The sequence below is a fragment of the Procambarus clarkii genome, chromosome 87 (assembly GCF_040958095.1).
Source record: "Procambarus clarkii isolate CNS0578487 chromosome 87, FALCON_Pclarkii_2.0, whole genome shotgun sequence".
NCBI classification, from domain to species: Eukaryota; Metazoa; Arthropoda; class Malacostraca; order Decapoda; family Cambaridae; genus Procambarus; species Procambarus clarkii.
The window spans coordinates 11186505-11202482 of NC_091236.1; the positions used below are offsets into that span (position 1 = coordinate 11186505).

At 43.8% G+C, this 15978-nt stretch overlaps 1 protein-coding gene across 4 annotated transcripts in view; it reads right to left on the reverse strand.

Annotated features, from left to right (window-relative positions):
• LOC123746966 (latrophilin Cirl) overlaps nucleotides 1-15978 on the reverse strand; it is a 32769-nt gene that overhangs the window by 2575 nt on the left and 14216 nt on the right. For 2 of the 4 annotated variants that reach the window (XM_069317423.1, XM_069317422.1), the window contains exons 3-6: nucleotides 13795-15531; nucleotides 13163-13481; nucleotides 3055-3223; nucleotides 2573-2746 (exon numbers count right to left, since the gene is read on the reverse strand). In XM_069317423.1, coding sequence (XP_069173524.1) covers nucleotides 2573-2746; nucleotides 3055-3223; nucleotides 13163-13481; nucleotides 13795-15531 — 2399 coding nt within the window. Of the gene's footprint in view, nucleotides 1-2310; nucleotides 2747-3054; nucleotides 3224-13162; nucleotides 13482-13794; nucleotides 15532-15978 lie in introns of all 4 variants that reach the window. The other 2 variants (XM_069317425.1, XM_069317424.1) reach the window with 2 other exon arrangements.

Sequence of the window (15978 nt, forward strand, 5' to 3'; positions counted from 1 at the left end):
GTGTGTTCACACGTAGTTGTTCTTGAGTGGGTTGAACTTTGGCTCTTTGGTCCCATCTCTCAACTGTCAATCAACTGGTGAACAGATTCTGGAGCCTATTGGCCTCTGTTAAATCTACATTTGAAACTGAGTATGGAGACTGCCTCTACCACATCACTGCCTAATACATTCCATTTGTTAACTACTCTGACACTGAAATAATTCTTTCTAATGTCTCTGTGGCTCATTTGGGTACTAAATTTCTACCTGTGTACCCTTGTTCATGTTCCACCCATGCTAAACAGTTTGTCCTTGTCAACCCTCTGACAAATTCAATTCCAGTCAATTGGAATTCCTCTGAGAATTTTGTAGGTGGTTATCATGTCTCCCCTTACTCTTCTGTCTTCCAAGGACGTGAGGTTTAACCCCTTTAGCCTTTCCTCATAGCTCATACCTCTCAGTTCTGGAACTAGTCTAGTGGCATACCTCTCAATCTTGTCTAACTTTGTCTTGTGTTTAACTAGGTATGGACTCCAGGCTGGAGCTGCATACTCCAGGACTGGTCTGACATAAGTGGTATACAAGGTCCTGAACAATTCCTTACACAAGTTTCTAAAGGCAGTTCTTATGTTGGCCAATCTAGCATAGTGTGTGTGTGTGTGTGTATATATGCATGCACACACGTGTGTGCGTGTGTATGCATACATATATGTATGTATATTTTATTATACATATTGCTGCATTGTTATTATTAATTAAATTCCCCACTGCCTCTGAGAATGCTAAGTTAGACTTGTCAGATTCATTACAGAATAGGTGTAAAAATGAACTTTTGGAAAATTCATTTTTAAATGTCCTTCCTCAGTGACAAAACCCCCAAGAAACAGAAGATATGTGCCAAAATCACTGACCTAACTCTTACAGTCAATATTCATATTCTCGTAGACTTTCTTAATAAGTCTCATGCCAAATATCTGATCTATACACCCTCTTTCAACACGGAAAACACCTTGTTCATTTCCAGAACTATTCCAGTAACTTTCTTGCCACATACACTTAGTACATTGATGTCTATAAAGGTCTTACACTTGCCATAATCTCATTATTTTGTATACAGTAGTACTATCACTGCTGTTTTCCAATTCTCTTTCATGTTACTACTAGTCCACGCTCTGTGCCAAGTTCTCTACATTTCATTCTTTTACCTCCACAGTAATTGAATCACTTCTAAACATGCCTCAGCAAGACTTGTTCCTTTCCCTATTTTAGCTTCTTTGCTGATGTTGCTTTGCTTTGATGATGATGTCTTCCATGCAATCTTGTACTTTTGTACTCTCTCAATACCTCAAGTCCAACCTTGGTCACATTAGTGCCTCCATTAACACCTCCACCCTCTTGACATGCAAAGTATTCTCTACACCACACGTTCAGTAGAACTTCTGGTTTCAATTCTTTTTTACCATGTCGTAGCTCAGTCGATTAAGGCAGCATCTAGGATGCTCTCGGATGTAGGTTCGAATTCTCGTCATGGCCCTTGTGGATTTGTTTATTCTCTATACCTACTTCTAATCTTTTCACCATTTACCATTTATCTTATATAATCACATTTACATGTCCATAAGACTCTATGTACCACATTCTCACTTCTTCCCAAGAGATCTTGAGTAGGCAACAAGGTTTTCCCTAATAGCCAGGACAGTTTTGTGTGCCCATATTTCTCTGCAAAAATCTTACTGTACTAAATTATTTTAGGCCTTGTTTCACCTATTTCTGGCATTAAAAAAAAGTGAACATTTAAGTTAAGTGAGATATGTTCGATTTAAGCTTTTGCTTAGCATGTTTATTGAAATGAATGCATCTTCTTACACAAATTAAATTTGAAAATACAAACTTGAAAATATATAATATAAATATAAAAAAAGGGAAATTTGGCTTGTTAGGCAACTCTGGCTATTAAGTATAACTATATACACTGTATATAATAAGAGTAATAATAATAATAATAATAATAATAATAATAATAATAATAATAATAATAATAATAATAAAGTAAGCAAGCAGCAAGACAGAAGACAAAATAAAGCCAAACTTAAATGAATAAGATGTGCAAGAGCTGTATTGTACTAAAGCCACTAATGAGCTATTTGCAATATGTGCAGCTTAAGGCAGAAGAGAAGCTCCCCACACCATCACCACACACCATCACCACGGGACACCTGTCGGGACAAGCAACACTCTCCAGGTAACACCAGCATTAGTACCAGCAGGAAGAGGAGGAGGAGGAGGAGGAGCAAGCCAGGATGCCCGGAATCAGACAGGGTTGATGTGTACCTGACGGTGAGTCTGCTGTTGTCATTGGCGCCACGGGGGGGCCAGGGGGGCGTGGCGCCACACCTCGGGATTCTCTGGGGTGGTGGTGGTGATGCTTGTGTGGGGGTGGGGAGCTCGAGGGATTCAAGGGAGGTGGTCCGCCTTCCACAGGTGTTGGAGGAGAACTTCTGGAGGAGGAAGAACTCGAGGATGAGGTTAAGGACGGGGAAGTGGTGAGGGTAGTGGTGGTGGTGGTCGGGTCTCGGCATGAGTTGCTACCCACTTGGTTGAGGGCGGGCGAAGCCAGGGCGTGATTGAGGGCGTGAGAGATGGCGGGGTGGGGGTTGGTGTTGTTGTTATTGGGGCTGTAGGTCTGCTTCTCTGCGGCAAAGACTCCCCGCACCGCCTGCGGGAGCCAAGCCTCACGCTCCGCTGCAGACCGACACCATTCCCGCACCTACGCGCAGACAGACAGACACAAAGTTACTACAGCGCTCACAAGAGCACTCCACTACTCTACTCACAAACCACAATTAAATTTAAAATAACTTAAAAGCTGAAGCAAAACATCTAAAGCATTAAGCAGCCACACAGCAAACTGATTAAAACAAAAATAGTAGTAGTCCATGAAACTTTTTATACTACCATGCTTTAGCCACAAACAAATAAACAAAACAAAAAGATATAAACTAGCTGGTGTAAAGACATGGAACAGCAAATCAAACAAAACAAGCAAGTCTTTCAATTGAGTCTCTCTCGTCTTACCTTTTGATTCCTGACGCAGTAATAGACGAAGATGAAAATTCCGTGGAGAGCGTTGAGGACACAGAAGGCGGCGGCGATGGGGAGAGAGGGTCTGTGGAGGTAGAGTAGGCCCAGCGTCCAAGTCAACACCATCAACAGCAGCAACGTGATGGCGCTCCGAAGCCAAGCCCTATGGAAATGACCACATTTCATTATGATACTCTTATATTATCTCAAACTAAAAAAAAAAAAGTCATTGTCTCAATTAAACTTTGATATTGAAATATATCTTATAATACACCATTACTATATAGCATTATTATTATACATATATTATTAATATACCATCATATACATTTTATGTACCATTATATAGATTATCCCATCAATGGATAATTGTCTATTAAAGGAAGGATTGCATAAGCCATAAAAAAAATTATAATGTATAGAAGTGTAAATTAAATTAAACAAAAACTTAATATATTAAGAAATTAAGTTTGCATTTGTTCAGAGCCCAGAATTATATACCATCAAGATTACAATTACGGAATACCCATGTCACCATGCTATCCATAACAAAGCATGTCCCGGAAGAAATGGGAAGAAATGGTATCTCATGCACCTACCTACCTAACAAATGGTCATGTTTTTATTTAACAAAATTATTGGCATCTTTCTTTGTAAGGTAGGTAGGCCTATGATTTTACATGGAAATATTCTATATACCTGCACTGGGTATACAATATTAAGCTAAATAGGCATTGGTTCTTTAAGATTTTTTTGTTTAACTACATGTATTAATATTCCAAAAAACTCTTTGCTAATCGAGCCATGATATAACTATGCCAACTGATGAACAGTAGAACTAACATTCTCAAATTATAAACAGTCATTCATTACAAGATAAAGAACATCATAGGACTCTGATTGTAAGTATCTTCTGAAACCTAAATCTATGCAGGTGTAAATTCAGCTCTACACGTAAACATTCCAATAACTCTGGGATGAATGTTCTACCAGCTTTGTAAGTCTGGCAGCGGAAACACATAAAATTTGAGAGTTACATACTTCAATCATCCTAAACCGGAAAGACTCTAATATACAGGTAATTGTTCTCAGGGGAATTTCCTACTCTTAACCCACTCAGGTCAAAAGGTAATGACAGTGGTTTAGCCCTAACTGCAAAATTTTAAATTATTAGATAATACTTTAAAATTTCCCTTTCGATGGCAGAAAGCACTAAGATGTCAAAAATAAAATTCATTAGGATTATAGTTAAAAAAAATAATCATGTGCAGTACATAGGTGTTAAACAGGTTTTCATTTTACTTTTTTATAAATACAAGTCAAGCTAGAAAGGTTGGTACCTGTCATTCCCTGGGATCCCCAAACAGGTGAAATTAACATTTTACTCTGTGAGGAATTCGCCGAATTACTTTTACCCCAGGGTAATAAAATCAATCAGTACAGTTAGTAGATCTTCCCTATTCTCCTATCTGCCATCCTGTGATTGGAAGTACAGTATTGCAAGGCATGAGGAGATACATTGTAAAATTAGTAACACAGCATCTCCATTATAGGACCTATCATTCCTTCTCACACACTAAACCATAGTCCATTGAAGTAACATCAACTTGTGACCAATATTTTTAAATTTTGTTTAATTTTTAATTTTATCATTTTTAATTAAAATATTAGATAACGCGAATTTCGGGTTTATACTGTACAAGTTTGTAATAAATTCGTCAATCCTGTGCAGTAAACAAAAGTAAAATATGCTGACTCAGAGCAGTGGAAAATGCTGCAAATAAAGGTAACATTTTCTTGCTTCGTAATCTTGCAAAGATTATGAAGGTGGTTACCTCATTACAAGGAATGAAGCTTTAGTCGTTAATTTGTTTGGCTTTGAAATTGACAAATTTTTCATTAAATGCATAATTTAAGTCTTGTCCAAAGACTCAAATCACAGCAACTTTTATGTTTTCAAAAATGGCATCAAAGAAAAGAAAAAAATCTGTCCAATAGTGAAATGATATGCAAAATTTAGGATTCTTGGACTAGTGAACTTCGATATGTTGGGTGGGTTGCGTGGGTATATCTGCTTCCAATTAGGCAAAACCACTTTAATTTTGAGGTTAAATTGTGAGAATTGGCTGCATGGCTACATTTACACGCATCACAACTGATGCTGTAGAAACATACAATATGTTTAACATAATACATTAGTTGTAAAATATATATATATATATATATATATATATATATATATATATATATATATATGTATATGTATATGTATATGTATATGTGTGTGTGTGTGTGTGTGTGTGTGTGTGTGTGTGTGTGTGTGTGTGTGTGTGTGTGTGTGTGTGTGTGTGTGTGTGTGTGTGTGTGTGTGTGTGTGTTATTAAATTTAGGACTTAAGCTAGGCAGCTTATTGAACCACTTAGGTATTCAGCGCCATGTTTTTTAAAGAACACGATGAACCATTTTTTTATGTTGTGCTTTAGGCCTTAGGCTGGAACCGATTTGGTTATTCGTGTGCCCACCAATTACTGCTATTAGCACAGGAGGCAAACAATGATGGAATGGTGTACAATTCTTGCCAAGAGTGATTTAACTCGAGTTTCTAATATCCAAAAGAATCTTGTGAAAACTATAGTTCAGTATATTAATTCTAACTTCATAGGACATCGAATAAGCTGTTAAATTATTTACCGCACTCAATAAACTCCCTTCGAAAATCTGTAAACGAATACATTTCAAATCATCAACTAGGTATTAAAAAAAATATATCTTGCTTAAATTTTCCTTTATAAAACTAGATACAGTAATAATAGCCCGAAGTGACAGGTACGTATAGTTAGGCTACAACGTCTTATTCAGAAGTCTGCACGAGAACCGATTGCGGCGTTGTAGAGAACCCGAACAAAGGGAGTCCAGATGGTGGCGACTTGAGGCTGACAGTGAGTGTTCTCCGCGGCTGTGGGGTCGTTACAAGGGCTCTCGCTAGCCGGGAACAATGACAAGACAAACCGCCAACACATACACAACAAAGCAAAAATGATTGGCTACCTCTTTCTAGAGGTTTTCACTAACTGGAAACCTTGTCATGGCCTACAAGAGAGAGACGAAGCCAGGCGAGATTTCTCTGGGGAAACGACTTCGAGGATACAACCTTTTTTTCCCCCCATAATGAGGCCTTAGGCTGAAAAAAGTGAAAATCCTTAGTGGTTAATAGAGATGAACAGCAAATGCCTTTTGCCTCATAAACCTAAGTAATATTTATCTTGGATTCCTGAGTAACAAATAAGAAAAAAAGTTGCAAACTCGGCAACGAGTTCCCCGCGGGCAAGAGGCAGGCTGCGGGAAGCTAAGTACCCAGCCACTCTTGTTTTAACGACGGTAATTATGGGGTATTTTTATCCTGTTACTATGCAAATCGTCCGAGTGAGGTTAATTACGGAGCAGGGCTAGCGTGGTCGGCCTGGGACACCGCGGATTTACGACATGCCCGACAAAAATGACACGCACCGACAGGAGGCCATCTTGATCTCCATGCTCACGTCTTATTGGTCTATACATAAAAGACCCCGATTACCTTGTTAAACTCCCTCAATGACAGATTTATTTCGCGACTAAAAAACGAACAAAAAAAAATAATAGCAAATTTAAAAGGATTAATATTATACGGAAATCGAGAAAAGATAAATATGAAACGAAAAATGGACACAAAGAACGGGCAAAAATGTGACAATTATCTATAGCATGGATTACCGAAACCTATTAGCGAGGAGAAATGTTATGCATTCATGAGTGGAGGGGTCGGTGAGTAAGTGCCTGGAGCAGTACAAACTGGCCGTGGACCACAGCACGGCAGACAAGCTGCTATGGCTCCCACTGTCACAACTCAGCAGACATTGCTGCCGTCTCTCCCACCGTCATAAGAACATAAGAACAAAGATAACTGCAGAAGGCCTATTGGCCCATAAGATTGATTGAAGAAGATTAAAGCCACCCAAAAGGTGGCACGGGCATGAATAGCCCGTAAGTGGTGGCCCTTTTGAGCCATTACCAGTATCAATAGATGATACTGGAGATCTGTGGAGGTGCGACTGCACCCTGCGTGACGGGAGACGTCTCCCGTGATTGGCCCATACGAGGCAGCTCCTATTTATAACCACCCAATCCCACTCATATACATGTCCAACCCGTCACAAGACAGCAAGACATACTTCAGCAAACATTACCACCATTACTAGCCCCCATCCACATACAACAAACTTTACCGGTAACAGCCTATCCAACGGTTGTAACAACAATATTTTCGATTTCTTGTTCTGTTACCTGCTAAATAATGAACACTTACAACCAAGCGTGCAAATATTGTACTCAAACTCAACAGCTATTAGTTTCTGTTAAAAATAATTGTAAATTCCAGGATCGCCGTCTTCCTCCCATCGTACAACGTAGCCTATTCTCCTTCCTCGTTGGTTAATTTACGTACAAAGATTAAAGCAATAATGTACCTGATGATTAATGTTAGGGAATAGCGAGAGACCGAAGTGCATTAAGCAATTAAAATGCCTTTATGACTTTTTCGAATGCTGTCAACATCACCAGGGAACCTGAGGCTTTAGAACCCAACAGGCACAAGACGAGTTGAATGCTCACTTAAAATGGTAATTGCAAGTCATTTAAAAAAACACTACCCATAATCTGTGGCGTAAAACTACGTACATAGGGGAAAAAGATAAGTTTTGTTATGTTCCCTACAATGAGGAAATATATACTGATAACGAATCTGTTGACGAGCGGCGAGGCATGAAGCATTCTCTGAATATGCATCAGTCAGCTGGTTAAATTGGCAGCACAGTGGACGCTGGGACCCATGCATGACTTGGCCAGCCGGCCGGCTGGACGGACGGACCCATGCATGACCTGGCCAGCCAGCCGTCCTGGACGGACCCATGCATGACCTGGCCAGCCAGCCGGCCGGACGGACCCATGCATGACTTGGCCAGCCGGCCGGACGGACCCATGCATGACTTGGCCAGCCGGCCGGCCGGACGGACCCATGCATGACTTGGCCAGCCAGCCGTCCTGGACGGACCCATGCATGGCCTGGCCAGCCGGGACATGCACAGGGTGCTCCACTGCTTCACCAATCAGGAATATATATTGTGTGTTACATACAAGCCTTCAATTATGCCACATTAGGAAAATTAGCATATTTAGGTGATTTGTATGAGAGATGATACGTGCACGCACACAAACAAATGACCGCTATACTAGACTGCCAGAGAGGATGCTTCCAGATTTTAATGTATATGTGCAAACACTAGCAGCTTGCTCCCCCAACTCTCCAGCGAAATCTAATCCAGTTGTCAGAGCAAAAACATAGCTATCTGACGGTAACATGTAATGCTTGCCTTCAATTATTTTTGCGGAAACTTTAATACAACTTGTATTATCAATGGACTTACTAGTGTGGAAGCAAACAGGTTATGCCAGAAATTAAGGATTGTGTTTAAAAGAGAACTTTATAAACACCTCCACAGAGGACCTGATCAACCGGACTGTTACTCATACGAACAGCAGCGTACAACAGCAGCCTGGTTGACTAGGCTACCTTCCAGGAGGCCTAGACAAAGGCTGGACCTTGGGAACATGACACCCTCGACCAGTACAATGTAGTAGTTGTTGTTGTTAAAGATTTAGCTACTCAGGACGAAGTGTCCATGTAGCACGGGCTATGGTGAGCCCGTAACACAATGTAGATAGACCTCCATCTACATCGTCTTGGTCATTGTTCAACGCCCAGTCGGGACTTAATTAAATTGGGATTTCTTAGGCTGTTTTTGTCGTGGTATTCAGTCAGCCGGTGCTATACATGGACACCATGCATATGTTTTGCATGTTTAACTTGTATTATGATGGTGTAAACGCTTGTAAGGTGAGAGAGGGAGAGAGAGCACCAGGAGAGAGCATCAAGTTATTAGAACTCCGTGGCACTTGGAAGCTATATGAGGATAGGGATTTGGGATAGGCCGGTTGAGGGGTTCAGAGACACTTTAAGCTGTTACACGACCAAAAAAACATTCACTGTAAACATCTACCACCTACGGGCTATTCATGCCCGTGCCACCTCTTGCGGTGGCTTAATATTCTTCAATCAGTCAAATGGGATAGGCCGGAAGGAAGGAATGTTGCCCAAGCACTTGGACGCTCGGGGATCAAACGGCGACCAAGCAAGAAGCAAGGCCATCGATGTATCGTCCAGTCAGGTAAATGTAAATTCGACAATTGCTCTCACTTGTCGCCAGTACGTCGCCGCTCAATTAAACGTAAAACGGACACCGGCATACAAAGTGTCCGGACTACTGAGTGTACTAAGCTCAGCAAGACGTGGCCGTGCTCCCTAAACTCAGCAACACGTGGCCGTACCCACCGAGCTCAGCAACACGTGGCCGTACCCACCGAGCTCAGCAACCCGTGGCCGTACCCACCAAACTCAACATGCTCAGACGAACTAACCAAAAGAAAGCCTCACGCAAACTTGTCCAGTAATTAATGCGAGGCATAAACGCTTTACGATCGAGCACAACGAAATTTGCATCGTGTAACTGAAACCTGTTTAAGTATAAACGTAATAAGTACGGTCACAACACAATCATTAATGAGCAATATAAAGGATGTGGGAAGAGCCTTATTTTTACAAGGTAACTTAGTGGAGTTGTCAACTCACTTAGACCACAGCCTAACTTATACAACTTAAATTCATGCGAGTTCGTCTATATAATAATTTTATAAATACATTCCACCTTCATTTTCAAACGTTTCGTCGTTTGAAATTTAGTTGTAAATATAATAATTAAACAACTAAACATTAAAACAAAATTATTTTATCGAATGGTTACTGAAATTTGAAACCTAACTCGACTACAAATCAAATTTCACCTTAAAAATATATACCTTTCTGTTTCGCCTCGAGAAAATTACAGGAGACTAGGCTTGCGGGAGCGCCTCCTCCATCCGGTCTTTTCCCTTCTTTTTGCATTATTATAAAAGTCAATTTATTCCCACCCATCGCCTGTCACACTTGCTGCTATCACTCCACAGATTAATAAACTTTTGGCGTCACTTCTGCTGAATTAAATGTTGAAATTAATGCCTCGGCGCATCTCTCGCTACGGCATCTCGCGTGAGAATTATGTTTCGGCATGACTACTGCTGCCATCTAAAACCGGAATTAATCAACTGGGCGTCACTTATGCTGCCTTTTATAAACAAAATTGCCTTCCTTCTCCTTCATTTATGCTGCCATCCCAGAGACAGAAATAATAAACTTTCCCCACATCACACCACCCTGTTATTTGGTAATGATATCCACCATTCCATTATCTTTGATCACCCAAGCCTATGTTAGCATTACATATCAAGGAAACATTTCTCTCCTAGATAAACACGAATGTCTCATGTTGGGCCGTGACCTCTGACCTCTGCCAGTCGAGCTCACGGGTCACCGATCTCAGATTTGCGTCACAGTTTGACGAGTTGATTATATCAAAAAAACTTATAATCAACAGTGATGGTGAGGGGATAATATGACTGGTGTAGTACAGAGGATAAAGAAACTCTTAGAATCTTTTGTTTGCTCAATACCACGACCACAATGGAAACGTTATTACAAGGAAAACTACGTAGTCCATTAACATTAGCTCTTTTATGTATAATTCACATCGATCTGAGAAAGGTAATCCGTCCCTCCCTACATATGTCAACAAACGTTTCTACCCGAAACGCTGCGCGTACTAGTGGCTTTACAAGATTGTAATTACTATACTATGTATCCTCACAATCCCAATGTACCTTCTTGTATATAAATAAATAAATAAATAAATAAATAAATAAACGTACGGTGTTGTGGTGGGTCGAATAGAGGACAATTTATAAATAATTTTACACATACGTGTATACACCTAGTTGAATTCACAAAGTTGTGCTTGCGGGGGTTGAGCTCGGCTCTTTGGTCCCGCCTCTCAACCGTCAATCAACAGGTGGTGTGTGTGTGTGTGTGTGTGTGTGTGTGTGTGTGTGTGTGTGTGTGTGTGTGTGTGTGTGTGTGTGTGTGTGTGTGTGTGTGTGTGTACTCATCTATTTGTGCTTGAGGGGGTTATACATAAATATAGCAGTATAAATGCCATGCTATAGCAGTATGTATAATTTTGTATACATACTTTTTAAGGAATAAACTGGATCCCATGTTTAATCTAACGAAGAGTGCGATACTGGCCATATTAATAAATAATTAGAAAGGCATCACAGTTTTATTACGACAAAAAGGAATTAAGTTTCTCTAATTCTACAAATATTCTGGATAAATTTGATTTCGAGTTTAAGGTCAGACTATTAAAGCATTACAAGTTATCAAACTAATTTTATTATAATGTCATTGTTCATTATACAAGGTTATATTAACATTTCATATGAATTTTATATGGCTTTCGAAGGCCACAGATTCTCCCCCCCCCCTGCACTAGGCCAGCTACTGGCCATCCCCAGGATGCCACCCACAACAGCTCTCTAACTCTCCCAGGTACATATTTACTGCTTGGTGAAAAAGCATCAGGTAAAAAGAAAACTTTGCCCAAACGCGTCTGCCCTGTGATCTTCTCACCTGATGCCTCTGATCACCTAGCAGTCAGCTAACCTTTGGTTCCTATCCAAGGGAAGGTCAGCAAGATGGTCTTCCTGTTCCAAGTGGAATTATAAGGAGAAAGCACCTGTTGTTGTTTTAGATTTAGCTACTCAGAACGAAATATCCATGTAGCACGGGCTATGGTGATCCCGTAACGAGAGAGAACGAAGTCTGTACGACTATATAGCACTTGGAAGGGCTACGAGGTCACAGGAGACATCTCCCGTCCACGAGGCTAACCATAGCCCGCGCTTTTTGCCCCGCTCCTGTGCCAGGTAAGTTACGGGCTCACCATAGCCCGTGCTACTTGGAACTTGTTCCGAGTAGCTGAATCTATAACGACATACGAGGTCAGGACAGGAGGTTGGATAAAGGAATGGAGTGAAGGAATGATACTCAACAACATATAATTCACACAAACCAATCACCCATCACCATATGAGGCGAGCAACTACGACCCTGTCGTAGCTCAGTCGATTAAGGCAGCGTCTGGGATGCTCTCGGACGTAGGTTCGAATCCTCGTCACAGCCCTTGTGGATTTGTTCGAGCAATAAGGAATCCAGAGAGGTGGCTGATGGGTGAGGTATCGGAAGCAAGAGGTTGAGACGACACGAACAGAGGATCAGATGCAGGTCAGCGAAAGAAATTGAAAAGAGACAAGTTAAGCTCTAGTTCCACAAGCAGAGGTCATAAGAGGATTCAGTTACTCAAGAGTAAAACATACAGAGTAGCAAGTAGAAGTAATAGGCAAGCGGCTATGTCAGCTACTGACAAACTATAACAAAAGACAGGCGAGGGGAAACGAGCATATTTTACCAGACAAAACCAATAACATGTTAAACACAAAATAAAAATCACACACACACACATTCCCCCAGAAAATGAGGTGGTGCGACACACACAAATAAAAACAAAAAGCTAGAATAGATTTGCGAGTTAGCATAACAACATTAGGACAAGAAAGAAACGCTATGCGCAAGACATGCAGTGTTATTGGCTTACAGGCGAGAGTAGAGCCGGTGTTGGAGAGCGTTGGTGTACACGCCGCTGCCAGTGAGGAGAGAGACGGAGAAGTTAGAGAAAAAGTTGGACATGGCCATCTATCCTCTACAGGAGGAGGGGGGGGGGGTGTTGGGGAGGGGTGGGCAAGTTAATCTTCACCCACAACATTATTTCCAAGGGAACCAAGACGGAATTTATATTCTAAAGCAGTCAGATGGCATTTAAAGGAAGTGTTAACAGTGATTAAGAAAAGCCTAAATACAGCACAAAATTTGAACAGTGAGATTACAGTCTTGGAACACAAGACCAAAACATCCAGGTGATGGGGAACTTGTGCAAGTGACGTGAGCGACTGTTGGGCAATAGGTCGACAGAAAGACTAAGTTTATCCCACGTGGTGAGAGGAGTTTAAGAGCAACACCCACCTGCTGGAGTCCAGCCGAGCCATCTCCTTGGTCTTGAGAGCATCGTCAGGAGACAGCTTGCAGGTGTAGATAAGGGCGGCTGCCAACAGGGCCACATGAGCGGCCAGCAGCAACAGCGCCGGCCCCACCAGGGAGAACACGAAGTAGTTGTCGGTACGAAGCCAGCAGTAGTGGGCGGTGCCGTAGCTGAAGGGGTCGATGACGGCGGCAGCGGCCACCACCAGGAGCGGGAGACCATACGCCAGGGTGTAGTGCCACCAACGAAGTCTCAGAGAATCACACTCCACCGCCCGCGCCACACTCAAGTACACATGTACACCTACACACACAATATTAATACCTCAAGTTAATGCAGACGAGGAGTCACAATAACGTGGCTGAAGTATGTTGACCAGACCACACACTAGAAGGTGAAGGGACGACGACGTTTCGGTCCGTCCTGGACCATTCTCAAGTCGATTGTGTCGACTTGAGAATGGTCCAGGACGGACCGAAACGTCGTCGTCCCTTCAACTTCTAGAGTGTGTGGTCTGGTCAACACCTCAAGTTAATGATATTATCAACAATTTATTAATAAAATGGCTTAATTACAATTCAGTAACGCGATTAATAAATTGTTTTAGATGCCTTACCTTCCATAAACATCCATGCGAAGGCGGAGAGGACGGTGTAGTGGAGAATGCCTGCGACCACACCGCAGAGCACAGGGGCGTCCGTGCGCCACACCCCCACCAGGAACACCAGCTCGGCCGCCGTCAGACACACACACACGTGGCGATGCACGGCGGTGCGGGGCGACGCCAGCCCGCGAAACACAGAGAACACCAATAAGGACCCCGCCACGCACACCAGACTCACCACGCACCCCACGTACGCCAGAATCCGCAGCGCCGCCTGCGGATCTTCGCCCATGCCGCCTGCGGCTTCCTCCATCAGCACCGCGAAGTTGGTCAAGTGGTCGCACTGGCAGGTGACGTGGGAACGGTTGTAGCGCAGCACACGACAGCCTTCGTCGCTCCAAGCCGAGGTCGTGTAGTCCCAGAAGGCGCACACGGGCCGAGTTACGTTTTCACGTTTCAGAAGAGTGAAGGTAAGAGTGACTGGCTCCGGCAGCTGAATGTGGCGGCCGCGGCCCAGAGACGCCGACACGACCCGCGAATTGACCAAACGGCTGATGTTTCCGGCACGATGGTCCAGCGGCTCCGGTCCGGGCGTCAGCAAATCCTCCAGGTGACGATAAGTCAGAAACACAACTCTGGTAGATCCTCCATCACTGTTTTCCAGAATAGCTTCTGGAGGGAGGATGACGGAGTCAGCATACACCCAGTCAAGATTCTGGTCCTCAGGGGAAGGGAAACGGACGGAGGAGCCGTCAGGCGTGGCTGACCTTGCTGACACTAGCACGTGTGACCTGTAGTGTGCCGCCTGGGCGCCAGGGGGCAGAGCGTCAGCCAGAAGAAACGAAGCTTCTTCCAGCGCCACCATGAGTTGCGTGACGGCATGGCGCCTCTCGCGGACAGCCAGGTCTCCCCAGGGCCCCGCCATGCCCGCCGCCAGTAGGGCAGATCCTGTAGCGAGCGCCGCCTGCAGCATTTCCGTAACCAGATCCTGCCGTTGTCGCGGGTCTGGAAAGTCGCGCACCTGCTCTGTCATGCGCGAGGCCAAGGTGGAGAGGAGGCGAGCGGTGGTGGTGAGATCACCGCCATACAGTGCTTTGCTGGCAGTGACTGTGGCTAGATCAGCAGCCACACTCAGCAGTGAGTCGTGCGAGCTGGCGCGAGTCTTGAGGGTTGCCAGCCACACACTGCGGCACTCGCTGAGGTCAGCCGGGCCCGCCCACTCTGCTGAGTGGCACGGCCGGCGTGCCCAACCTGAGGCACCGCCAGGACACGGCTGAACTGCCACTTCACCCCCGCGTGTCCAGTTCCAGTACAACCCACGGCCAAACGTCGGCGGGCACCAGGGCACATTATAGTCACCATCTGTGCGCGGGGGTGCCACGGGCGGCGCCTGAGTGCTAGTGGGCGGAGAAGTGGTTGGGGAGCTGCTGACGGTGGTGGAGGGCGTGGCAGGTGTAGTGGACGAGCCAAGACTCGTGGGCTCTCCTCCACTCACTGTAGTAGGGACCTCAATGTCTGGGACATCTCCATCTTCCGACACGTGAGGTATTGTGGCGGGAGGTATGGTTGTGGTGGTGGTTGTGGTGGTCGTAGTGCTACTGGTGGTAGTAGTGGTGGTGGTGGTAGTGGCAGGTGGAAGAGTAGTGGTAGTGTTGTTGGTGTTGAGAGTGGGCAGGATCCGTATAGGCGGCCGCGTGGCCACAAACCAAGGAGGTCGTGGCCTGGAGGTCGTAGTGGTCGTCGAAGTGGCTAGAGAACAAACAAACCTTAATTAGTCCACCATACACACACATACACTACACCTTCTCCCTATAGCACAACTTTATAAACCATGAAACTACACACTACTCCCATTTGCCAATGCCAACAACAAGAAGGGGGGTTAACCCCAAGGCTCGGGCTACTCCAAGTGCCATATACAAGAGATTTATCACCCACTAAGAGTACCATTGGAGGCGCCACTGGCATACTACAGCGTCCATAACATCAGTAACATATAACAGTTAACTTAAGAGTAAACAGAGCAATATGGGGCGGCCCGGGTGTCACAACACACTCAGGGGAAGGAAGAGAGAGGGAAGGAAGAGAGGGGGAAAGAAGAGAGGGGGAGGGGAAGAAGAAGGGGTAAATAATGCACCACGCGGTAATAGGGAGAACATGGAGAATGATAAAAGAGGGAAGATATCACAGGAGAGA